This window comes from Garra rufa, chromosome 21 (genome assembly GCF_049309525.1).
Source record: "Garra rufa chromosome 21, GarRuf1.0, whole genome shotgun sequence".
NCBI lineage: Eukaryota > Metazoa > Chordata > Actinopteri > Cypriniformes > Cyprinidae > Garra > Garra rufa.
This window is the reverse complement of record NC_133381.1, coordinates 6,970,846-6,996,909: the sequence shown is the minus strand read 5'-3', so window position 1 is coordinate 6,996,909 and position 26,064 is coordinate 6,970,846. Positions and strand designations below refer to the sequence as shown.

At 33.9% G+C, this 26,064-nt stretch overlaps 1 protein-coding gene across 1 annotated transcript; it reads right to left on the bottom strand.

The window, feature by feature from the left end:
- Window positions 1-488: 488 nt before the first annotated feature.
- tonsl (tonsoku-like, DNA repair protein) lies at window positions 489-25,304 on the bottom strand. The gene is made up of 28 exons (XM_073827272.1): window positions 25,125-25,304; window positions 23,721-23,816; window positions 23,445-23,587; window positions 23,186-23,369; window positions 22,963-23,092; window positions 21,064-21,235; window positions 20,843-20,957; window positions 20,475-20,620; window positions 19,617-19,769; window positions 19,385-19,510; window positions 18,217-18,412; window positions 16,192-16,247; window positions 16,010-16,099; window positions 14,532-14,604; window positions 14,270-14,433; window positions 12,804-12,927; window positions 11,390-11,619; window positions 10,841-11,306; window positions 9,241-9,431; window positions 8,728-8,828; window positions 8,486-8,642; window positions 7,093-7,171; window positions 6,692-6,999; window positions 4,784-4,955; window positions 4,526-4,701; window positions 4,278-4,351; window positions 3,681-3,814; window positions 489-980 (listed from the first exon to the last, which is right to left on the bottom strand). Exons 1-28 carry the CDS (start codon window positions 25,147-25,149, stop codon window positions 775-777), a joined length of 4,287 nt encoding a protein of 1,428 aa, XP_073683373.1. The 5' UTR covers window positions 25,150-25,304; the 3' UTR covers window positions 489-774.
- Between the last annotated feature and the right edge of the window lie 760 nt (window positions 25,305-26,064).

Genomic DNA, 26,064 nt, shown 5'->3' with positions numbered 1-26,064 from the left:
TGAAAACACTATAAACAGTCATTTCATATTCTGAGGGAAAAATGTCAAATGATGACTGAAACGCGATAAAGTTGAGTGAAGAAGAGATCGTTTCATTCTTACCTTTATAAATGTTAGTCCACTGACTAAACGCGAATATGCAAATAAGCAGGTCAACCCAAACGTCTTCATTTGAATAACCGGGATTAATTGTTAACCCCTATAATGAGCATTGTGAAACATCAATCAAGATAACCCAGGATCCTGTTGACCCAGAGTTAAATTAACTTAAATTTAAGTGTGAAGAGCCCTTAAGGTGTTGCTTTAGCTGAGAAAGTTGAACTAGAGCTAATGGTGTGATTATTTTGGATTTATCAGTTTTTTTTCTCTCTTTCTCTCTCAATAAATGCATGAAACTCATGTTGTGTGACATGTTTTTTTCTCTTTTCCAATTTTTGGAGATGCGTTTACAAACAGGATGCTCGAATTAGAATTTTATTGGTATTTTTCTTGCTCCATCAGCACCACCGCATACATAGATATTCCATTCCCATTTCAAACTCATAATTTCTTAGAATTTGCAAATAATCAGCAATAAAGACAATTTGCAAAAACACTAAATAGAATAAAATGGGTTTGAGTCACAAGTATAAACAAATACATGTCCACAGAAATAATTACAATAAAAAAAATACATAATGACAGCACACATGCTACAGTATTTACAGACAAATCTTTTCAAGCATTTGTTCATTAAACTTGCAGATTGTTTAGACTAATGCTACTGCCAATAGTTTAAAGTGGAGCCGCAGTGATGCTCAGCATGCATTTGGAGTTGTGAGAAAACACATGCATGGGCTCCGATCGTCGTCGTCTCCAGCTTTGCTGCAGTGTTTCCTGGTCTAGTTTATTCAGACTCTGGGAGCACAAACGCAGGTCTCGGATGTGATCAGACAGACTGTCCAAACAAAGATCACCCAGAGGTCCTGACACCTGACAGCCTGTCAAAAAGAACGAGAGGAACTTTACACATTACTTAGAATGTTTTTTCACATCCAGCAATTCATATTTCACACTAATAAGCTTCTCAAACAGCTTTTCCTGTGAGATATTGCAAACTGCTGCTACTGTATGATGTGGCGATATATGCAACTATACAGTGCCTTGTGCATGTATTCATACCCCTTCAATTTTTTTTACGTTTTATGTTGCAGCCTTATGTTAACTTAAATTGCTTTAAATTACTTTTTTCCCCAATCTACACTCCATACACCATAATGACAAAGCACAAAATAGGTTTGTAACAAATTTATTAGAAATAAAAAACTTAAAGGATAACTATTGCCAAAATGCTGGGCTGTTTTTTTACTGTAAACGAGACAAATTCATATCTAAAAGCATAATTACGACAAACGAGCCGTTTTTGAGATTGACCGCGATTTCGTTTTGTGGTCAATGGCCGGTGAATGGGAGTACTAGGGGCATAACTTTGATCGCATGAAAATCGATATTTTTACAACACTAAGAAGGCTCGACACACCATGAAACTTTGCTCGAAGTATCGCCTGGGTCTCTACACATGAACTCCAGCATTGAGAACATTGTTTGTGTACACAGAGTTTACTAAAAGAAAGTATTTAAACAACTCACTTTCACTGTTTGAGTTTCCGCTCGCGGCCGTCTTGCCAGTCAAGAGGTGTTGATCTCCAAATGCGAGGAGAGTAACGATGGATAGCTCCTAAAGCATATTTCCATATAAATGCATGGCTAATTTGTTGTTTTGTCGCAACTGAAAAACAATATTAACCTTCTAGTTGTAAAAAGAGCCTCATATAAGCCTAATATTTCGTCCTATGGAGTCCATTCATTTGCATTCGGAGATCGACACTTCTTGACTGGCAAGACGGCTGCGAGCGGAAACCCAAACAGTGTAAGTGAGTTGTTCAAAACCTTTCTTTTTAGTAAACTCTGTGTACACAAACAATGTTCTCAATGCTGGAGTTCATGTGTAGAGACCCAGGCGATACTTCGAGCAAAGTTTCATGGTGTGTCAAGCCTTCTTAGTGTTGTAAAAATATCGATTTTGATGCGCTCAAAGTTATGCCCCTAGTACTCCCATTCACCGGCCATTGACCACAAAATTAAATCACGGTCAATTTCCAAAATGGCTCGTTTGTCGTAATTATGCTTTTAGATATAAGTTTGTCTCGTTTACTGTAAAAAAATAAAATAAAACAGCCCAGGTTGCATTTTGGCAATAGTTACCCTTTAAATGACTTATTTGCATAAGTATTCATACCCTTTTCAGGGACACCTGAAATTCAGCCCAGGAGCATTCTTATCACTTTGAGTGGAGTTAACCTGTGGCAAATTCATTTTAAGGAGTATGATTTGGAAAGGTACACACCTGAAAGTGCATTTCAGAGCAAAAACCAAGCTCTAAGGCCATAAGAACTGCCTGTAGAGCTCTGAGAAAGTATTGCGTCATGGCACAGATCTGGGGAAGAGCTCAGAAAAAAAAAAATACTGCTGCATTGAAGGTTCACAGAAGCATGCAGCCTCCATTATCCATAATTGAAGAAGTTTGGAACAACTAGGAATCTGCCTAGAGCTGGCCTTCTGGCCAAACTGAGCAATTGATGGAGAAGAGCTTTGGTTAGACTTGTGACCAATAATCTGATGGTCACTCGACTTGAGCTCCATGATCATATGTGGAGATAGGAGATACCAACAGAAGGACAAACATCACTGCAAAACTTGGCGGTTTGGCCAAACTCAATCCTCTTCTTTTCTCTCCTCACCTAAAGAACTCTCAGATTTTGAGAAACAAGATTATCTGGTCTGATGAACCTTAATTCCAAGCAGCATTTATGGAGGAAACCAGGCACTGCTCATCACCTGCAGAGTACCATCCCAAAAGTAAAGTGTGCTGGTAGCAGCCTCATGCTGTGGAGCTGTTTTTCAGCGGCAGGGACTGAGGGACTCGTCAGAGTAGAGGGAAAGCTCAACACAGCAAATATTGAGATGGGCTTAATGAAAACCCAGTCCAGAACATTTAGAACCTCAGACTGGGCAGAAGGTTCACCTTCCAACAGGACAACGAGCCAAAGCACACAGCAAGAGTGGCTTATCAAGTCTGTGAATGGCCTTGAGTCTTTGAGGTAATGAGGCAAATGCAGATCTGCAAAACTTGTCACATCATACCCAAAAAGACTTGAGGATGTAAAGGTGCTTTAAATACTGAGTTAAGGGTATGAATACCTATGCAATAGGGCTGCACGATATCGGAAAAAAATTACATTGCGATATTTTTTTTCCAAACAATATATATTGCGATATTGAGAGCCATCACCATGGGCACCATGGGCTTCTACCCTTCACATCGTATGTTCCGGCGATGTAACTATCGCTCACGCGCACATCGCGATGTCAATGTCAAAACAGAATATCGTTCAGCCCTACTATGCAATATACTTATTTCAGTTTTTTATTTTTAATAAATGTGCAAATCTCTTTTGTGCTTTGTCATTATGGTGTATGGAGTGTAGATTGATCTGGGAAAAAAAAAGTAATTTAAAGCAGGCTGCAACTTAAATGTGAAAAAAAATTAAGGGGTATGAATACTTTCGCAGGTTTAATTTATCCGAGCTAACAAGTCGCTAGTGAATAAATTTCAATATCAATGGAAAAAAATAAAATACCTTGAAGATTCAGATTGTTCAAAGGTCGCTGGGCCTCCATGAGGGCGTTTAGGAGACTTTGAAGGCCAACTGAAGTAACTGAAGGGTTGGCAGACAAGTCTAAAGACACCAGGGAGGGACAAACAGGAAGACACCTAAAAACAACCAGAATATATCAATACTGTATGTATATAAACATAACCTCCATGCTAAAATGTGACCGTGGACCACAAAACCAGTCATAAGGATATTTTTAAAAATTGAAATTTAATCTATTTTGTGATAGGACAATATTTGACCGAGATACAACCATTTAAAAATCTGAGGGTGCAAAAAATCTAAACATTGAGAAAATGGCCTTTAAAATTGTCCAAATGAAGTTCTTAGCAATGCATATTACTACATTTAGATATATTTATGGTAGGAAAATAACAAAATATCTTCATGGAACAAGATCTTTACTTAATATCCTAATGATTTTTGGCAAAAGAAAAATTTATAATTTTGACCCATACAATGTATTAAAATATACTTAAGACTGGTTTTGTGGTCCAGGGTCACAAATAAGCATATAAATGATGCATTAAGATTTGAGTAATTTGAGTAGAGTTGATTCACCTAGAGAGCAAGAGGATGCTGTGGTCTGTAAGGCCATTTCCAGCCAGACTTAAGTGCGTGAGTGAACAGTCACCCTGGAACCAAAACATATAGTCAATATTATTTACACAGCAGTTGAATAATGCAGATTTTAAAGCAGAGATGAAATGGCATTAAGGCTGGAGTGTGACCCATTTTTAGCCTTTGAGTTTAATTGCAAAAACCAACCCTAGAGGAGTCTAAACTGTTCTAGAAGGAAGTAAGCATACTTGTGTCAGGAGTTTTGTGAGGATCTCCATGGGAGGCTGGTCAGACGGGCCTCTACAGACGGCAGAGAGCTGAAGGTGCGTGAGACAGTGCATCGGTAACGTCTTCAACACAAGTTCGAAACCAGTGGAGCCCAGTGCATTATGGGAGAGGCACACTGAGCGCATATTTCCAGTGCCTGTGAGAGCATAAAAATAAAATGTGGTTGTCAAACAGAGGTCTAACCACTTCAGATCAGATGCATCTGACGGTGCACTTACTGGCCATGGCGCTGGCTAAGAGCAGACGGTGTTGCTGAAGGAATCGTGCAGAGAGGCCACAGGCTTGCAGGGACAGAGTAGAGAGCAGTGGACAGATGGACAGAAGACTCGCTAGCGCTTGCGTCCAGCCATCACCCAAAGGATTCATGCTTAAATTTAACTCCTCTAGACACTACAGAGAGAGAAAAAAAAATTCAAGAAGACAGACAAGTTCATGGTACTGTATTAGTATACATGTCTCGATGTGTGAATTTCACATCTGTTCTTTGAGACTTAACCATTAACACTCTCCTCATGAAACCACTGAACCATAAAAGGGAGACAGTTTATTTCTTCTCAGAAAAGAACACAACTCCTGACCACATGCTGACAGGACAGTCACAATGATCTGATATTTATACTTCACACGTCTACATTAGCTGCAGATCTCAGTGACCACACCATCTCTGCTGTACTGACTCATGCTTGCTGAAGTGAACATGCGTTTATGGAGATAAAAACTAAGATATGCTTGTTAAAACGTGGCCTTTATAAAGATTATTTATGTTTTTAAAGAAGTCTCTTCTGCTCACCAAGCCATTTATTTGATCCAAAGTACAGCAAAAACATTAAAAATGTACAAAAATAAAAAAACACCTATTTAAAATAACTTCTTTATTTGAATATGTTTTAAAATGTAATTTATTCTTGTGATTTCAAAGCTGAATTTTTTGCACCATTACTCCAGTCACATGATCCCTCAGAAATCATTCTAACATTCTGATTTGCTGCTACAAAAAAAAAAACATTAATTATGATGTTGAAAACATCATACTTTTGGACAGTAAGATTTCTTGTATTTTTTTTTTTATATTTCTATGTATTTTTTTTAAGTCTCTTCTGCTCACCAAGCGTGCATTTAATTGATCCAAAGTACTGCAAAAACTAAAATTTTGATTTACTAATTTACTATTTACTAACTTTTTTATTTGAATATATTTCAAAATAAATGTTTTCTATTTAAATTTATTTGGACTTGTAATTTGTTCCTGTGATTTCAAAGATGATTATTACCATTACAGTCACATGAGACTTCAGAAATCCTTCTAATATTCAGATTTCTGCTCAAAATACATTATAATGTTGAAAACAGTTGAGTAGAATTTTTTCAGGCTTTTTGATGAACACAAAGTTTAGAAGAACAGCATTTATCTGAAACAGAAATCTTCTGTAACATTATACATGTCTTTATAATCATTTTCGATCAATTTAAAGCATCCTTGCTAAAAACAAAAATTATACCGACTCACAGCTTTTGAATGGTGTAGTGTATAACTTTACAAAAGCATTTTATTTCAGATAAATGCTGACCCTTGGATATTTCTATTGATCAAAAATCCTGAAAAAAAAATTGACTGTTTTAAATAATGATAATTTTTAATGTTTAATGTTTTAATGTTTCTGGAACAGCAAATCAGCATTTTAGAATGATTTCTGAAGGATCATGTGACACTGAAGACTTTAGTATTGATGATGAAAATTTAGCTTTGATCGAAGAAATAAATTACATTTTAAAATATATTAAAATAGATAGCAGTTATTTTAAATGGTAAAAATATTTCACAATATTACTGTTTTTATTGTATTTTGGATTAAATAAATGCAGGCTTGGTGAGCAGAAAAGACTGATGAAACATATATATACATTTTATTTTATTTTATGTTTTGTATTTTTATTTATTTAATTTAAAAAAATTGTATATTATTTAATAAAATTTTATTTATTTTATTTAATTTTATTTTTTTATTTTAATTTTATTGTATTTTATAATGTAAGTTGTTTTCCATTGCAAACCTTACCTGGCTCTTCTGGTTTAATCTCTGTATCTAATAGAAGATCTTATACTGGATCAACGAAAGTAGACTTACTGGGAAAGCAGCTTGACTCGTCGTTTCAAACGTGACTGATGCTTTTTTGAGCCCCTCTCCAGTGATCTGATTGGCCGATATGTCTAAAATCCTCAGTCTGGGCATAGTGGCAGCAGCAGACATCAGTTCTGGAAGGAGGTAGTTGTTCAGACGGTTGGCAGAGATGCGCAGCTCCGTGAGGCTGGCCTGCAGTTTGAGCGCTCTGAGGAGAGGAGTCAGAGAGGCTGGGGGCAAACTGAGTCCACAGACGTTCACGCAGGGGCTGCTGTCCTGCACCTCACACAGCCTTGAAACACGCCGGATCTCCTCTGATACACATATAATATCGAACAAGCATGTCTAGAGTTAAAGATTCCGGATTTCTTGTGACTAGACAACAAAGTCAACAAAGAGTCACTCACCCACTCCCATACTCTGACAGGCTTTCCTGTAGCGCTCAGGGAGAGGAGGAAGATCCCATGAACACACCTCAGCAAGAACCTGCAGGAGGTACATTGACCAAAGATTAAAAAAAGAAAAAGTTTGCATTGGGAAACGACTTAAACTTTCAGCCAGTTCAACACAGAAAATTACTATATGGCTTTCTAAGACATAAAACAGCACTACTGGACTACTTTAATGAATTTTTGCTTTTTTGAACTTGACACACACTTATTTAAAACTAAAAAAAAAAAATGAAAAATTAATATGCAATGATTTAAAATATAATTACAATAAAATAAAATAAAGAGCCAGGTAAGGTTTAGAAAAACAACTTAAATGTACAGCTTGTTTTATAAAATACAAGACAATTAAAATTTAAATACAAAAAATAAATAAAATAAATAAAATAAAATAAAAATAAATAAATAAAATAAAATAAAATGTTTAAATCAACAAACTTTCAGCCCGTTCACCTCAAGTGCTATATGGCTTTAAGACATAATGCAGCACTATCAGACTACTTTAATGTTTTTTTTTTTTTTTTTTTTCCTGAGCTTGACACACACTTATTTAAAGGTTAAAAAAAAACTGGGCTATTTTGTTAATAACATGGAATTCTTCAAAATAAAATGAAATAAAAAGATAAAAATCAAATAAAATTAAATAAAAAGAATAAAATAAAATTAAATAAAATAAACAATTAAAATAATCAAATTAAATACAATTAAAATTTAATTAAACAAAAAACTAACATGAAAAGAATAAAATAAAATGAAATAAAATACAACAAAATTTAATAAAATTTTATAAAACTAAATAAAAATTAAAAAAATGAATAAAAATAAGATTAAAAAAAAATAATCAAAAAATAAAATTAAATAAAAATAATAAAATCAAAATAATAAAATCAAAATAAGAAAATTAAATGAAATAATGACTAGTATTACATTTTGGTTTGTGTCCAACAAATTTTCAATAACAGAAAAAACCAAATGAGATGAAGTACTTTTTTGTGACTAGACCATACAATTATGGTTTTGGTTATACCACCTGACTAAAAAAAAAAAAAAAAAAAAAAAAAAGAGTTAAAAAAAAAAAAAAAAAAAAGTGTTTTATTGTGAAAGCAAGAATCTTTTTTTAAATTTAAATTACTAGACTATTTAATTATGCTTAAGTCAAACAGCTTGACCCATACCACTGAATATTTATTTATTTATGCTACTATTTAATTATTTTCCAGGCAACTATTTTTCTCCCAACTGACTGCAATTTTCACTTTTCATTTTTAATTAAAAAAAAATACTTTTCATTAATTAAAAAAAGCCTACAAACAGTAGAATAATACACCAAAGTTTTCCTATGACCTCTGACCTCTTCATTGGTGTGCAGCACAGCCAGCAGTGGATCTGTGGGTAAGAGCAGAGCGCCCTCTTTCTGCAGGGTTAGACGTGGCAATAATCCACACGTCTGATAGTAACGCTGAGCGGCCTGATCACACAACCACGCCACCGTACAGGAATCTGCCTCACTGTACAAACACAAACATAACATCTACAATTACATATGCTCATAAACCATTACACTATCTGACACAAACAAAAGCAGCATCAGACCTGTGTGGAACAGGAATCAAGAAGACGTTGTCCTGAACTCTGACCCTCATCCTGATCGGTGCAGGTACATGAGCTGTTCGATTCTGGAATGATGATGGTGGCTTTAAAAAAAAACAAAAATAATTAAATATTAATTTAACACTAATTAAAACTACATTAATCATAGCTGTCTGTAAGTATCAATTAAAAAAATGAGTAGTTTAGTATTTATTTAGTAACTGGCTGCCATTTACAAAAAAAAAAAAAAAATGTAAAAAAAAAAAAAAAAAAAAAAAAAAAAAAAAATGTAGAATAACCGCATTTATTTCTAAAATACTAATTAAATGCCATTTTAGAAATTAAACATACAATGTAATGAGATAATGCATTTACATACAATACTGTCCTCATACTGCATACAAATTTAACATATAATAAAAAACAACTGCAAGCACTATACAGCATGTACGTGCTGAATAGTACACTAGCATGCCTTTTTAAACACAACCAATCACATAGTGAGGTCTGTATTACCATTGACTGATGGGTAGGAGGTGCAGGATCATGAATGGGTTCAGATTCATGGGTTGTGATGGGACTCTGTGACCTGCTGACCTCTCTCCTGCCTAGATTCACCATCCCGGGCATTTGATTCATCTTCACCTGCCGAGGTTTATTAGTGCCTTTCCTCAGAGACAGACCCCTACTGGAGGAACTCTGAACTGCTATCAGAAATAGTAAGAGACATAAAACTCATTAAGGGCAATTAAACAGTTTAGCATCAATTATATCTGTATATTAATTATGATATTTTATTACTATCATACAATTTTTTTTCCCCTTCATGTCATACAAACTATTCTACATTGTGTTTGCGATCAGTAAGATTCTATTCAAGTTTATTTACTTGATTAAAAATACAGAAAAAAAACAGCAATATTATGAATTATTATTGCAATTTAAAATAGTTGTTTTCTGTTTTAATATACTTTAAAAAAAAATCATTATTTCCTGTGATGCAAAGCTGAATTTTCCCCAGCATTACCCCAGTCTTCAGTGTCACATGATCCTTCAGAAATCATTCTAATATTCTAATACGCTGATTTATTATCAATGTTGAAAACAGTTGTGCTGCTTAATGTGCCTTTTTTGGAATCTGTGATAGTTTTCCAGGATTCTTTGATGAATAAAACATTAAAAAGAACAGCATTTATTTAAAATAGAATTTTTTATCATTCATAGTTTAGGGTCTGTACATTTATTTTTCTTTCTTCAGCAAGGATGTAAAAAGTAATAGCTTATTATCTTCCTCCTTCATTAACAATGGAGTTTTGATGTTGTCTTTGCTGATTCTACACACAATTTTCTAATACATCTACGACGTTTACTGTTAAAAACTTTAAAGATTTTTATTTTGCAGAGGTGGGACCAAGTCTTCCATTTTGAATAAATGCTACTCTTTTTAACTTTTTATTCATCAAAGCATCCTGAAAAAAGTATCACAGGTTCATAAAATATTAAGCAGCACATCCGTTTCCAACACTGATTATAAATCAGCATATTAATAATATAATGATTTCTGAAGGATTGTGTGAAATTGAAGGCTGAAGTAATGGCTGAAGAAAATCCAGCTTTGTATTAAATAAATAAAGTATATTTTAAAACTATATTAACAGAAAATTGTTATTTTAAATTGCAATTATATTTCATAATATAATAGATTTTTTTCTGTATTTTTGATCAAATAAATGTAAATTTGATGAGCATAAGAATCTTACTCATCCCAAACTTTTGAACGCAGTGTATATTAATTATAACATTATATTATATTATATCATCAGATTTTAAGAAACTACTGATGATTAATGTTTTAAAAAAACTAATGTGGTAGGTACTTGTGTTGGATTACTTTAACATCAACAAAATAAAAGATCTCACTTAATTAGTTGTTAGACATTAAATGTAGGATTGAACTGTTTTTAAATAAAACTGTATAAGATACAAGAACATACAAGAACAGAAAAATACTAGGTGTAGCTACCTGTGTCTACCTAATTAGTAAAGAATAAATATTGCATTATCATAATCGTTATTAACCTACTGAGTGAAAATGTTTGCACTGTGTGTCACACACCTCTAGGAGGAGCTTCAGCAGATACTGAGAAATGATTCTGATTTCTGGAAGTTGTTTCCCGTGGGATGCTGTGCTCAAAAACTCTCCGTTTTTTCTTAGGCTGCATATCGCTTAGATCATCCTCCAGCCAATCATCTGCCAAATACTGGTCCTCTGGTACCAGCGCTGCTCTGCTATTGGCCGACACTGCTGGCGTGCTGGTAAAGGCCGGCTCTGATAGGCTCTGAGAGAGAAGACGGGATTTGGCGCTGCCCAGGCTCTGCATGGCCTTCTGATACTCTAGTCTGCCCGATTCTGACTGCGGGGGCAACATGGCCTCTCTGAACTCAAATATGGAGGGCACATCCTGACTAGGTGGGAACTCCTGTGAGGACTGGACAACTGGGGATCGCGGTCTTGCCCGAACAGGACGAAGAGGACTGAGTGAGCAATCAGAGTCGGAATTATCTGAAGAACCGTTTTCGTCCTGAAGCAAAAATAAATAATTACATTAATTCTTGTTTTAAAATTAAATAATTCAGACTGATTGTTTTAGAAAAGTAGCTTTACCCCATATAGAACATCTACTTCCATTCCTCGTGGCCGGCGGGCTGAGCCCGAGGTGTCCCTGCGTCTCGGAGCTGAGTTTTTTGGTGTCGGGACGGCTGGAGTGGGACGGGAAGTGATCTGCTGGGGTGATGCTGGTGCCTCCCTCAGCAGTGGTTCTGAATACTCAGCATCAAACAGCTGACTGTCCTGAAGCTCCTTCTGCTGCCGTGGAGGTGCAGACACAACTGAGACTACAGGAGAAAAAGACAGAGAGTTAAGTACTGAGATTTCTTTTTGAAGTACAGTACCAACACTTTCTAAAATAAATCAAAAGTTCTTAAAAGTTCCAATCTATTTTGGGTAAACGTATTAGCCAAATTAGAGATTGTCATCAGTCCACTGTTTTATAGTTTACAATAAATAATTGTCAATGAATAATGCATTTTCTGTTTTTTTTTTTTTTTTTTTGAGGGAATATTGAGTAATTCTTCTTTGAAGTAAGAGTTTTACTTAATTAGCAATTTTGTGAATGTCCCATATGTCATTATTAAAATCTAAAAATGTATATGTGACCCTGGACCACAAAACCAGTCTTAAGTAGCAATATTTGTAGCAATAGCCAAAAATACTACTAAATTATAATAATAATCTTTCTTTTATGCCAAAAATCATTAGCATATTAAGTAAAGATCATGTTCCATGAAGATATTTTGTAAATTTTCTAACATAAATATATAAAAACTTGATTTTTGATTAGTAATATGCATTGCTAAGAACTTCATTTGGACAACTTTAAAGGTGATTTTCTCAATATTTAGATTTTTTTGCACCCCTAGATTCCAGATTTTCAAATAGTTGTACCTCAGACAAACATTGTCAAACAATATATCAATGGAAAGCTTATTTACTCAGCTTTCAGATGATGTAAGAATCTCAATTTCGACAAATTTACACTTATGACTGGTTTTGTGGTCCAGGGTCAAATATATGGCCCTGGACCACAAAACCAGTCTTAAGCAGCATGGGTATATTTGTAGCAATAGCCAAATATATATTGTATGGGTCACAATTACCATCAAAAATCATTAGGATATTAAAGTAAAGATCATGTTCCATGAAGATATTTTGTAAATACCTACCGGAAACTTAATTTAGTAATATGCTTTGCTAAAAACATAATTTGTACAACTTTACAGGAAATTTTCTAAATATTTTTGCACCCTCAGATTCCAGATTTTCAAATAGTTGTATCTCAGCCAAATATTGTCCTATCCTAACAAGCCATACATCAATGGAACGTTTATTTATTAGCTTTCAGGTTATGTATAAACCTCATTTTCAAAAAATGTACCCTTATTAATGGTTTTGTGGTCCAGGGTCAGTCAGCCATTAAAAAACATATTGTATGATAAATCAGTAATGTTTATCTCCTCACTGTCTCCTGAAATAGCTCTTTTGAGGAGTTTTTCAGTCTCCAAACACTCCTGCTTTGTTTCTGGGTCCAGTTGTCGGCTGTAAGTCTTAAACCACTGGCGCAGGGTGTCCAGAGGCGTAAGTCCCTATAAATAAATACATACATAACAGAAAATTATGTGTGGAATTATCAAAGACAGCATCAAAACTGCTTTGTTAATGAAACGAGGAAGATAATGCTAGTGTAAGTACGTCAAAAATTTTGCAGAATCTGCAAAATGTGAATTATTTTACCAAAATAAGAGAGATCATACAAAATGCATGTTATCGTTTATTTAGTTGACCTGAATAAGATGTCACATAAAAGAAATTTGCATATAGTCCACAAGAAAAAATAATAGTTGTATTTATAAAAAATTACCCAGTTCAAAAGTCAAACATACACTTGATTCTTAATACTGTGTTGTTTTTTGTTTAGTGATAGTTGTTCATGAGTCCCTTGTTTGTCCTGAACAGTTAATCTACCTGCTGTTCTTCAGAAAAATCCTTCAGGTTCCACAGATTCTTTGGTTTTTTCTGTATTTAGTACTGCCCTTTAGAGGCTACAGAAGATACTTACATGTTCCCCAGAAAACAAAATTAAATTTTAAAGTTAAATTTACCCTGATCTTCAAATTCAATCTTAATGCATTGTGTTTGCTTCTGAAGCATCAATGAGCGTTTAAACCTTCAGAAAAAAAATTTAACATTGTGAAATATTATTACGATGCAAAATAATGTAAATCTAATTTATTCCTGTGATCAAAGCTGAAACTTCGGCATCATTACTTCAGTATTCAGTGTCACATGCTCCTTCAGAAATCATTCTAATATGCTGACTTATTATCAATGTTGGAAACAGTTGTGCTGCTTAAAAAATTTTTGGAACCTGTGATCAAAAAAAATGAATAAATGAATAAAAAGGAACAGCATTTATATAAAATATAAATAAGTTCTAGCAATACACACTACCATTATTCTTTCTTTTTTTGAAAGAAATTAGTACTTTTATTCCGCAAGGATGTGTTAAATTGATAAAAAGTGAAAGCAAAGACTTGCAGAAAAAGATTTGTTTTTTTACTCTATTAAATCAAAGAATCCTGAAAAAAGCATCACAGGCTCTAAAACAATATTAAGCTGCAAAACCGTTGCCAACATTGATTATTAAAGTAATAAATCAGCATATTAGAATAATTTCTGAAGGATCATGTGACACTTAAGACTGGAGTAATGATGCATCACAGGAATAAATTACATTTTAAAATAGAAACCATTATTTATATTGTAATAACATTCCTCAATATTACCATTTTCTTTTCTGTATTTTTGATCAAACAAATGCAGCCTTGATGAGAATAAGAGACTTCTTTAAAAAAAAAAACATTACAAATCTTACTGACCTCAAACTTCTGAACAACAGTGTAGGTTTACGTAGTGTGTTTGCCTGACCTTGCTATTGCGAACAGTGACTGACGCTCCTCTCTGTATCAGCAGTCGCGCAACATTGAAGTGGCCGCAGTTCAGTGTGTCATGCAGAGGTGTGACACCCTCACAGTCCCGACCCCCAGGGTCGCTTACATTTGCTCCACGGTCCAGCAATAAAGTTACGATTTCTGAAAGAAACCAATTTCAGTCTCTGATGAGCTACACCTGTACTATAAATACATCTCTTTATTCATAATGTACATGTTAAAATTACAGGCTGCAGTACCTTGATGACCGTAGTTACAGGCTTCATGCAGAGCAGTCCACCCACAGTAATCCCTCAGGTTAACCGGGTGACCCTGTGAGAGATTAACAAATAAACACATTAAATACTTTTTCAAGAAGGGCAAAAGCACTCTTAAAATGTGACCTTGGACCACAAAACCAGTCTTAAGTAGCATGGGTATATTTGTAGAAATAGCCAAAAATACACTGTGTGGGTCAAAATTATTGATTTTTCTTCTATGGCAAAAATCATTAGGATATTAAGTTAATAATGTTACATGAAAATATTTTGTAAATTTCCTCCTGCAAATATATCAAAACTTAACTTAAATTAACTTTTGATTAGTAATATGCATTGCTAAGAACTTCACCCGGACAACTTTAAAAGGGATTTTCTTAAAGGGTAACTATTGCCCTATATATATATTTTTTTTTTTTACAGTAAACGAGACAAACATATATCTAAAAGCATAATTACGACAAACGAACCGTTTTTGAGATTGACCGTGATTTATTTTTGTTTTCAATGGCTGGTGAATGGGAGTACTAGGGGCATACATTTGAGCGCATCAAAATCGATATTTTTACAACACTAAGAAGGCTCGACACACCATGAAACTTTGCTCGAAGTATCGCCTGGGTCTCTACACATGAACTCCAGCATTGAGAACATTGTTTGTGTACACAGAGTTTACTAAAAAGAAAGGTTTTGAACAACTCACTCACACTGTTTGAGTTTCCGCTCGCAGCCGTCTTGCCAGTCAAGAAGTGTCGATCTCCGAATGCAAATGAATGGACTCCATAGGACGAAATACTAGGCTTATATGAGGCTCTTTTTACAACTAGAAGGTTAATATTGTTTTCACTTGCGACAAAACAACAAATTAGCCGTGCATTTATATGGAAATATGCTTTAGGAGCTATCCATCCTCGCATTCGGAGATCGACACCTCTTGACTGGCAAGACGGCCGCGAGCGGAAACTCAAACAGTGAAAGTGAGTTGTTTAAAAACTTTCTTTTTAGTAAACTCTGTGTACACAAACAATGTTCTCAATGCTGGAGTTCATGTGTAGAGACCCAGGCGATACTTCGAGCAAAGTTTCATGGTGTGTCGAGCCTTCTTAGTGTTGTAAAAATATCGATTTTGATGCGCTCAAAGTTATGCCCCTAGTACTCGCATTCACCGGCCATTGACCACAAAACTAAATCACGGTCAATCTCAAAAACGGCTCGTTTGTCGTAATTATGATTATGCTTTTAGATATATGTTTGTCTCATTTACAGTAAAAAAAAAACAGCCCAGGTTGCATTTTGGCAATAGTTATCCTTTAATATTTAGATTTTTTTTTACCCTCAGATTCCATATTTTTAAATAGTTGTCCTATTCTAACAAATCATGCATCAATGAAAGGCGTATTTATTCGGATCGATTTTATGATTCAAGGTCACAAATGTGAAGTACCAAAAGCCAAACCCACCTGGTCAAGCAGGTACTGAACCTGCTTTAGGTTTCCCTCAATACAGGCCCGGTGGAGTACCGTCTCGCCCTTCTCATTTCGTCGGTTCCACTGTGCAAACAACGCAGAACAAACAAAATAAAACAAACAATACATCAGATGAGGATGGAGTGCAACATAAAGCACAGACTCTGAGATCTCACCCTCTGTGTCTTCCTCTTGCCCGTCACAATCTTATCATAACCCTCCAGATCCTCATCTGCATAAACAGATTATTCACTCACTCAGATATAAACAAACATCCTGATAACGTGCATAAATAAACATCTTTATTACATCTAAACAAAATGGATCATGCCATTTATTTTCATTTTAAAAAACACAGCGTTGCATAATTTCTTAATTGAACATACACACTGCTGTTCAAAGTTTAAGATCAGTAAGATTTGTAATGTTTTTAAATACATTTGTTATGCTCATTAAGGGTGCATTTCATTCGACCAAAAAATATATAAATCAAACGGTAATACTGTGAAATATTATTGCAATTTAAAAGTATTTATTTTAATATACTTCCAAATATAATTTATTCCTGTTTTTTTTACCAGCTATTATTTCAGTCTTCAGTGTCACACGATCCTTCAGAAATCATTCTAATATGCTCATTTATTATCATTGTTAGAAACAGTTAATATTTTTTGAAAGTTTTTTTTTCAGGATTCTTTGATGAATACAAAGTAAAAAAAATGCATTTATTTGAAACAGAAATCTTTTGTAACAATATACAACACTGACAACAAAGTTTGTTTTTCTAAAAGAAATAAATACTTTTATTTAGCAAAGATGTGTTAAATTGTTAAAAGAGTGTTAGTAAAGACTTCAGCTGTTTCTATTTTGAATAAATGCTGTTTTTTTGTAACATTGTTCATCATCCTTTTAACATTTTTTTCAAGAATCCTAAAAAAAAGGCATCACAAGTTCCAAACAAATGTGACGCTGAAGACTGGAGTAATGACTGCTAAAAATTAAGTTTTGCATCACATAAATAAATTATGTTTTAAAGTATATTAAAATAGAAAAATGTTAAATAAAATGTACAATTTATTTTAAATTGTAATAATATTTTATAATATAAAATTTCTTTCTGTGTTTTTGATCAAATAAATGCAGGCTTTTTGAGCATAAGAGACATTTAAAAAAAAAAAAAAACATAAAACTTTTAAATGAGAGAGATATATATATATATATATATATATATATCGTCACCTTAGAATTATAAGGTTCTATCTAACATTTTTGTCAAAGATGAGTTATTCACATATTCTTACTCTGTGATGATTTATTTACATTATTTATATATGTTTATTTTGTAAGCTATGTACATTTGGGGCCTTTTTTTAGAAAACAAAAATGGTTCTGTGTACAGAACACAAAAACTTTCTATGGAACACAAAAACCTTGAAGCTCAATATCTTGAAAGTTCTCAGAATGCAGATAGAACCTTATAATTCTAAGGTGACGAGAAAGATATGTATATGTGTGTGTGTGTGTGTGTGTGTGTGTGTGTGTGTACCTGGTATTCATCACGTTGTGGGGACCAAATGTCCCCACAAGGATAGTAATACCAGTAGATTTTGACCTTGTGGGGACATTTCTTAGGTCCCCATGAGGAAACAGGCTTATAAATCATGCACAATGAGTTTTTTTGAGGAAGTAAAAGTGTGCACAATCTCCTGTGAGGGCTAGGTTTAGATGTAGGGTAGGTGTAGGGCCATAGAAAGTACGGTTTGTACAGTATAAAAACCATTACGCCTATGGAATGTCCCCATAAAACATGTAAACCCAACGTGTGTGTGTGTGTGTGTGTGTGTGTGTGTGTGTGTGTGTGTGTGTGTACCTGGTATTCATCACGTTGTGGGGACCAAATGTCCCCACAAGGATAGGAATACCAGTAGATTTTGACCTTGTGGGGACATTTCTTAGGTCCCCATGAGGAAACAGGCTTATAAATCATGCACAATGAGTTTTTTTGAGGAAGTAAAAGTGTGCACAATCTCCTGTGAGGGCTAGGTTTAGGTGTAGGGTAGGTGTAGGGCCATAGAAAGTACGGTTTGTACAGTATAAAAACCATTACGCCTATGGAATGTCCCCATAAAACATGTAAACCCAACGCGTGTGTGTGTGTGTGTGTGTGTGTGTGTGTGTGTGTGTGTGTGTGTGTGTGTTACCGGAGTCAGAGTAGTGGATGTCACTGTCCTCCAGTGGTTCACTGTTCTCCACCTCCTCTTCCTCATCCTCCTCTTCACTGCCTTCCAGTCTCATTCCATCCCGCTCACACAGTTCCATCAGCCTGGCCTCAGTGTCGTCACACTGTGAGAAGCCACAGCGTCGCTGGGCCTGTAGCCATGCTCTTAAAACACGCCTCTGAAATCACACACACAAAAAAAAAAAAAAAAAAGGGATTCAACAGTGATATTTACTCTTTGACTACAGGCTCGATCGTTAATGTTAGTTAATGCATTGAACAACATATTTGTTGTTTATTGTAAAGTGTTGCCAAAAAAAAAAATATATTACAACACTATTTTCACCATCTAAAATATGGATATCTTTTCCTGTAGTGTCTCAGTAGGAAATATCAGTTTACATTTCCAAACATTCATTTTGCTATTAACTGTAATAATCTAGTAAGAAGAGGTGTTGTAATGACGCTTATTATTTTTTTCTTACTTTTTATTTCATTTTACAGAACAACAGTAAAATTACAATGCAACATTTATGAATGTTGGCGGAAACCCGCAAGGAGACCTCAGTACTACTTTTTTGCTGACAGGAGCAGAGTTATGAATGATTCTCATCACACAGATTTTTCTGTCAGAATAAATACAATGTGCGCATGTATTAGACAACATAAGGTGCTAATGGTTTAAGGCCATTTTGTGATTTCAGTCATCATACAGTAACCAGCAACAACCACCCCTTCCTCTTCTCATCGAAGGCATATGACAGTTCTAAACAGTCTCTTGCTGTCGGTGCTTTAAATGCTTCCACATTGCCCACATGTTTGCTACATTAGTGCACACCTCTATTTGATCGAGTCATGTCATTGTTAGGTATAATTTATTCAGCCTTTTTGCTAACGAAAGAGATTTTTTTTCTATTTTCAGCCAAATAATTTTGGTTGCAGAACATTCTGTGTATCCCTATTAAATAGCATGATATTGTCTATATATTGGCCATTGACCACTCTGGTTTCTTAATTATCAGCATTGGCCTCCACAAATGTTGGTTGACCAATAGCCAGTACCACTGTCAAATTAAACTGTTTTTCAGATCATGAAAAAAAGTAAGTCTTCTGCACAATTTTACTGGTGTGTGAGAATTATTTCAACCAACCTGTAGTTTGTTTAGTCCTGATCTTTCAGCACAGCTCAGAGCAGCACTAAAACTTTGATCGAGCGCCTCCATAGGCTGTCCGATCTCCTCCTCACAAACAGCTATATTCAACCACGTCTCACACTCCTGAAAAACAAAGACAAGATAATCACTGAAATGTCACTCCACTCTGAAGATGATGTATAACAGATATGATTCATAAAGTAGTAGGTAGTCTGTCAGTCTATGTTACCTCTTTAGGGTTGCCCTCTCTCAGCTTTAGTTCTTGTCTGTAATGTTCCACGGCTCTGTGATGTTGTCGCAAATCTGTGTAAGTGGCCGCCAATGAGACGTAAATGACTGCTAACTCACGAGCAGGCTTCCCTAAAGCCTCCGCACACGCCAGCTGATACACAAACACACAAGGTAAGAACTTAAAGCTTACACAGAAATATACCAAAAATAAAATGTAAAAAAAAAAAAAAAACATAAAATAAAATAAAATAGCAATATATGAAAAATAGTTTTGTGGTGTATTGTACATCATCTTGTGTTTGATAAGCTTTCAGAGCTTTGTTATATCAGCCCACTTTAAATAGACCTTATTAAAAGCATTACTAAAATTACTAAATATATTGTAGTAGCCTAAACTTTTGTACAGCGCTTTGCAACGATTCGTATTGTGAAAAGCGCTATACAAATAAACTTGAATTGAATTGAATTGAATTGAATTAAAAAAATAAATTATTAAAAATAAAAATAAAATAAAATAAAATAAAACTGCAATATACTGAAAACAGTTTTGGGGTATATTGAAAATCTTACTTGTGTTTGATAAGCTTCCAGAGCTTTGTTATAGCAGCCCACTTTAAATAGACCTTATTAAAAGCATTAAAAAAAATAAAAAAATAAAATAAAATAGCACTGCAGTTTTGGGTGTATTGTACTCTAAAATAAAGCTTCCAGGGCTTTGTTGTAGCAGCCCACTTTAAATAGACCTCATTAAAAGCATTAAAAAAATTAATTATTAAAAATAAAAATAAAAATAAAATAAAATAAAATAGCACTGCAATATACTGAAAACAGTTTTGGGGTATATTGTAAATCTTACTTGTGTTTGATAAGCTTCCAGAGCTTTGTTATAGCAGCCCACTTTACAATAAAGATCTCCCAGTTGCTCTGACAGATCCATGGCCTCATGGGAAAACTTCTCAGTTACTTCTGTCGCCGTCTGCTCGAGCTGACAGCCCCGGATTGCTGCATCAGACACATGTTCAATCAAACACCACTAATACTGTTATTAGAAGCCACAGTGCTTTGATTTAGCATTTCCTAACTGAAAATCTCCATTAGGCTCCGAGAGATCAGCATTCAGCCTTAAGCTGTGCAGCTTTAAGAGATAAACCTCTGTTAGATCTTCTGATCTGACAAAATCTGGCAGTGATGCAGAGCGTCGCTCACAGATGTTCTTAATCTCACCGTGTTTGAAATCTCTCTTGACGGCCTCGCGATCAGAAGGCTGCTGGGAGCCCAGACAGAAGGCTTTCTTAAGAGAACGCCGTGCCGCAGCAAAGTCACCAAGATGAAGCAATATCTGAACGCATACATGCCAAAATGTAAATACACTTGTTGAAAATCATTAAAGCGGGACTAGAAGCAACAAACTATACAGGTAAATACAATTTGGATTATTATATCACCTTGCCGATGCTATGGAAGCACTCGCTCTCGCTGAACTTGTCCTTCATTTTGCGGGCACATTCTTTCGACTGCTCGAAACAGCGCATGGCGCGCGAGTGCTGCCCGTTGCGGAAGTGAATGCTGCCCAGGTTGAAGTTGGCACGATACAGATCCTCTAGAAGGTTGTTTTTTCTAGAGGGGAAAAAGGTCAAATATACACTAAATGTTTTTGTAACAACATAAGCACAAGGAAGTTTTTTATATTAATGAATAAATTCTACAATTAAATTTTGCGCTTTTATTTTCTAAGGTTTTATATTATAAAACATTCTTAGCCTACAACAAAAAGTTGCCCTAATAAGGTTGTATAAAGTTATGAATTGTTTAGTCATATTCATTTAGTTATATAACTGTTACATGTAAATTATTTTCAATTTGTGGCTTAGTTTGTTTGATGGTTGAAAATTGAACACCATGGTTATTTTCATTGCAAAAAAAATTTTTTTTTTATAATATTAACCTATGGGGGGGAAAATTGTGGAAACTGTGATCATTTTCTTTTTGTTTGGATTTAGATTTTTGATTGATTAAAAGTTCAAAAGAACAGCATTTATTTGTAATAGAAATCTTTTGTAACATTATAAATGTCTTCACTGTCACTTTTGATCAATTTAATCCATCCTTCCTGAAGAAAAGTATACATTTATTATTATTATTATTATTATTATTATTATTATTATTAATTAACTTACTATTATGTTTTTGTGGAAGCCATGCTACTTTTTTTTATAAATAAAAAGTTCAAAATAACAGCATTTATTTGTAATAGGAATCTTTTGTAACATTATAAATGTCTTCACTGTCACTTTTGATCAATTTAATCCATCCTTCCTGAAGAAAAGTATACATTTATTATTATTATTATTATTATTATTATTATTATTATTATGTTTTTTTTGTGGAAGCCATGATATATTTTTAAAATATTTTTTTAATAATAAAAAGTATTAAATAAAATAAAAAAGTTTTTGTGGAAACATTATACTATTTTTTTGAATTTCTGATTAATAAAGATAAAAAACAGCATTTATTTGTAATAGAAATCTTTTGTAACATTATAAATGTCTTCACTGTCCCTTTTGATCAATTTAATCCATCCTTCCTGAAGAAAAGTATACATTTATTATTATTATTATTATTATTATTAATTAACTTACTATTATGTTTTTGTGGAAGCCATGCTACTTTTTTTATAAATAAAGTTCAAAATAACAGCATTTATTTGTAATAGAAATATTTGTAACGTTACTGTGACCTTTGAGCAATTTAATCCATTCATCCTGAACAAAAGTACAAATTTATTTAATATTTTTAACTCTTATCCTGAACTTTTGAACGACACCTACAAAAATATGAAGTAGCACAACTGTTTTAACATTGAAAATGATAATAAATATTTCTCGAGCAGCAAATCAGTATATTAGAATGATTTCTGAAGGATCATGTGACACTGTATGAGTCCCTCAGTTGTCCTCAGTGTGAAAACATGGATCTCAAAATCATACAGTCATTATCGGAAAGGATTCAAATATACAAAAATGCTGGAAAACCAAATAATTTGTGGGACCTGAAGGATTTTTCTGATGAACAGCAGGCAGTTTAACTGTTCGGGACAAACAAGGGACTCATGAACAACTATCACTAAACAAAAAACAGCTGTGGATCATTCTGGTAACAACACAATATTAAGAATTTTACATTTAAATAGAAAACAGTTCTTTTAAATTGTAATAATATTTCACGACATTGCTGTCAAATATAAAGGGCCTTGGTAAGCATAAGAGACCTAAACTTTTAACCAGTAGCAAACATTGCATTTTTCACTTGTTTATAGACCAAAAAAATAATAATTGTCTTACTCAGCGATGTAGATGCTCTGTCGTATATAGTCACTGCAGCGTTGTGGTTCCTTCATCCCATCATACACACAACCCAGGTTCAGCAGGAGACGGGCTTTCATCTCACTCAGCTCTCGTGAGGATACAGTACCTGCAGAAACAGAGAGCGAACATATCAGATCATCATAGCATATCACATATTAGTTAGCCATAAAATGTTATATGCATAAACTGATTCTTTCACCTTCCAGGCGCTCATCTACAATGGCCAAACTTTTCTTGAAAGCATCTTTGGCATGCTTCAAGCTGTCCTGAGAACTGTCCGAATCAAACAGGAAGAGGTACGTTCGTCCAATTGTAGCCAGAGCCCTCTGCTCCTCTGCTGCATCATGAACGGATCGTGCCAGATTCAGATGAAGCCTCTGGTGCTGAGAGAGAAACTCCATGTAAGAATGACTCACTGCAATCACTCAATCATTTCGAAATAAAATGTATTTGCAAACCTTCAGAGCAGCTTCGATGTTCCCCAGCTCTGCATAGCATTCTCCAATCTTCCTATTGGCCACAGCAGAGCCAATCACGTCATGCAAATTCTCTGAAAGGGCCAATTCCTGTCGATGCTCTTCAATAGCAGCACGATAGTCGCCTAGAAGACCCATGAACCAGGCTGATTATCTCATAATATGTTCATTCAACTCAACTGTGATAATTAACAAAGCAACACTTCTAGAGTTTGACCATTAATCCACTTGTATTATTAAATCTGCCAAGGGCTTCACCTGTTTTAGCGTAAACTTCCCCCAGTTGATTGCACAGACTGGCTTCTTCTTTCAGGTTATTGCTGCTTTGAGCTTTACTCTTGGCCTTTTGTAGCACTGCAAACACATGAAGAAAGAAATGCAACTTATACACACATTTTATATACATATGTTACCAGTCAAAATTTTGGACAGTACGATTTTAAATGGTTTTTAAAGAAGTCTCTTCTGCTCACCAAGACTGCATGTATTTAATTCAAAATACAGCAAAAGCAGTAATATTGTGAAATATTCTTTACTATTTAACATAACTGCTTTCTATTTGAATATATTTTAAAATGTAAAATGTACTGACAGTACATTTTTTCAGGATTCTTTGATGAATAGAAAGATCCAAAGATCAACATTTATCTAAAATAAAATGTTTTTGTAACATTATACATTATACCATTCAAAAGCATGGAGTCAGTATAATTTCGTATTATTTTGGAGGAAATAAATTTTAGAAATTAATACTTTTATTTAGCACGGATGCTTTAAGTTGATCAAAAATTATGCTAAAGACATTTTTAATGTTACAAAAGATTTCTATTTCAGATAAATGCTGTTTATCTGAACTTTCTATTCATTAAAGAAACCATAAAAAAAAATTACACTCTGCTGTTTTTAACATAATAATAATATTAGTAATAAATGTTTTTTAAGCAGCAAATCAGAATATAAGAATGATTTCTGAAGGATCTGTGACTGGAGTAATGGCGTTAAAAATTCAGCTTTGAAATCACAGGAATAAATTGCATTTTAAAATATATTCAAATAGGAAATAGTTATTTTAAATTGCAAATTTGACTGTTTTTGCTGTACTTTGGATCAAATAACTGCAGGCTTGGTGAGCAGAAGAGACTTCTTCAAACATAAAAAATATAGTGCATATATATATATATATATATATATATATATATATATATATATATATATATATCTTACACTTTATATATTTTACTATAAATATAATTTATATTCTTTAAAAAATATATAGTTTTTTTTATTTACTCTGTTAATGTGTTTTTTAACAACTATAAACTGCACATATAAATAGCACATATACACACATATGCATACATACATGTATATATATACATACATACATACATGTATACAAAATTTACATAATTAGAAATAATACAAGTATATACAATTTACTATATTATTGTACATATACTTACTATGTTAATGTGTATATAATGTATATGCACATTTCTGACATTTACATATGTAAACAAACAAAAAACAAACAAATACGTGTGGATGGAGTGGGTTACATTAAAATACATATTTTACCTCAGTATTGAACAATAAATGGCAATAAATCACATCTGCTGCCCCCAAAAAATATTATCTGCGATTTTATAGAAAACAACTTACGTTTGATCTCTTTTGTAGACGTCATCCTGTCCACTTAGCAGGACCTCCACAGCCGATTACTACAAAAGTACAGGCATCTATTGAATAACAAACACTACCTGCGCGCAAACAGTTGTAGTACTTCAAACTCGTCCTCATTGATCGCTTTACAGCGGCTTTAAAGCTGATCAATGCTTATGATCGTTTATGTTCATTGATGAGTAGATTCTTTCAAAGCGGCGCGCCAAAGTTCACGGAACAGAAACAATGAGAGACGCTGATTGGCTAGTGTTAGTTGACGTCAGGTAGCTCCCACAATGCTTTTCCTGGAAATGTCCATATCGAGAAGCCATCTTGATGAGGACATTATCGTTCGGGTTTTACAGTGAAATTTTTATTTAAAAAGCCGATGAATTACACATATAAGGTTAGAACGATTGGTTATTTTGCTTTATTATAATTACCAGTAATCCCAATGATATTTATTGAATATTATTAATGTTATAAAATACTTAAACGAAATGTAACAGGTGTTATTTTTAATTAAGGAGATGCTTTGTTGACACTGATGGGTTTTATTTTCGTTCTTCTTGAAAGTGCATTTACAGAGCAAGTGATTATGAATTGATATTTGTAAGCTTATAGTGTTGGAGTCAGTTTGGGGAAAACCGTATTTATACAGTTGAGGTCAAAAGTTTACATACACCTTGCAGGATCCACAAAATGTTAATTATTTTACCAAAATAAGAGGGATCTTGCAAAATGCGTGAAAGTGTTTAACTTTGAATAAGAATATTTGACATAAAACATGTTTACATATAGTCCACAAGAGGAAAAAATAATGTTAGTTAAAAAATGACCCAGTTCAAAAGTATATATACACTTGATTCTTAATATTGTGTTGTTACCAGAATGATCCACAGCTGTTTTTTGTTTAGTGATAGTTCATGAGTCCCTTGTT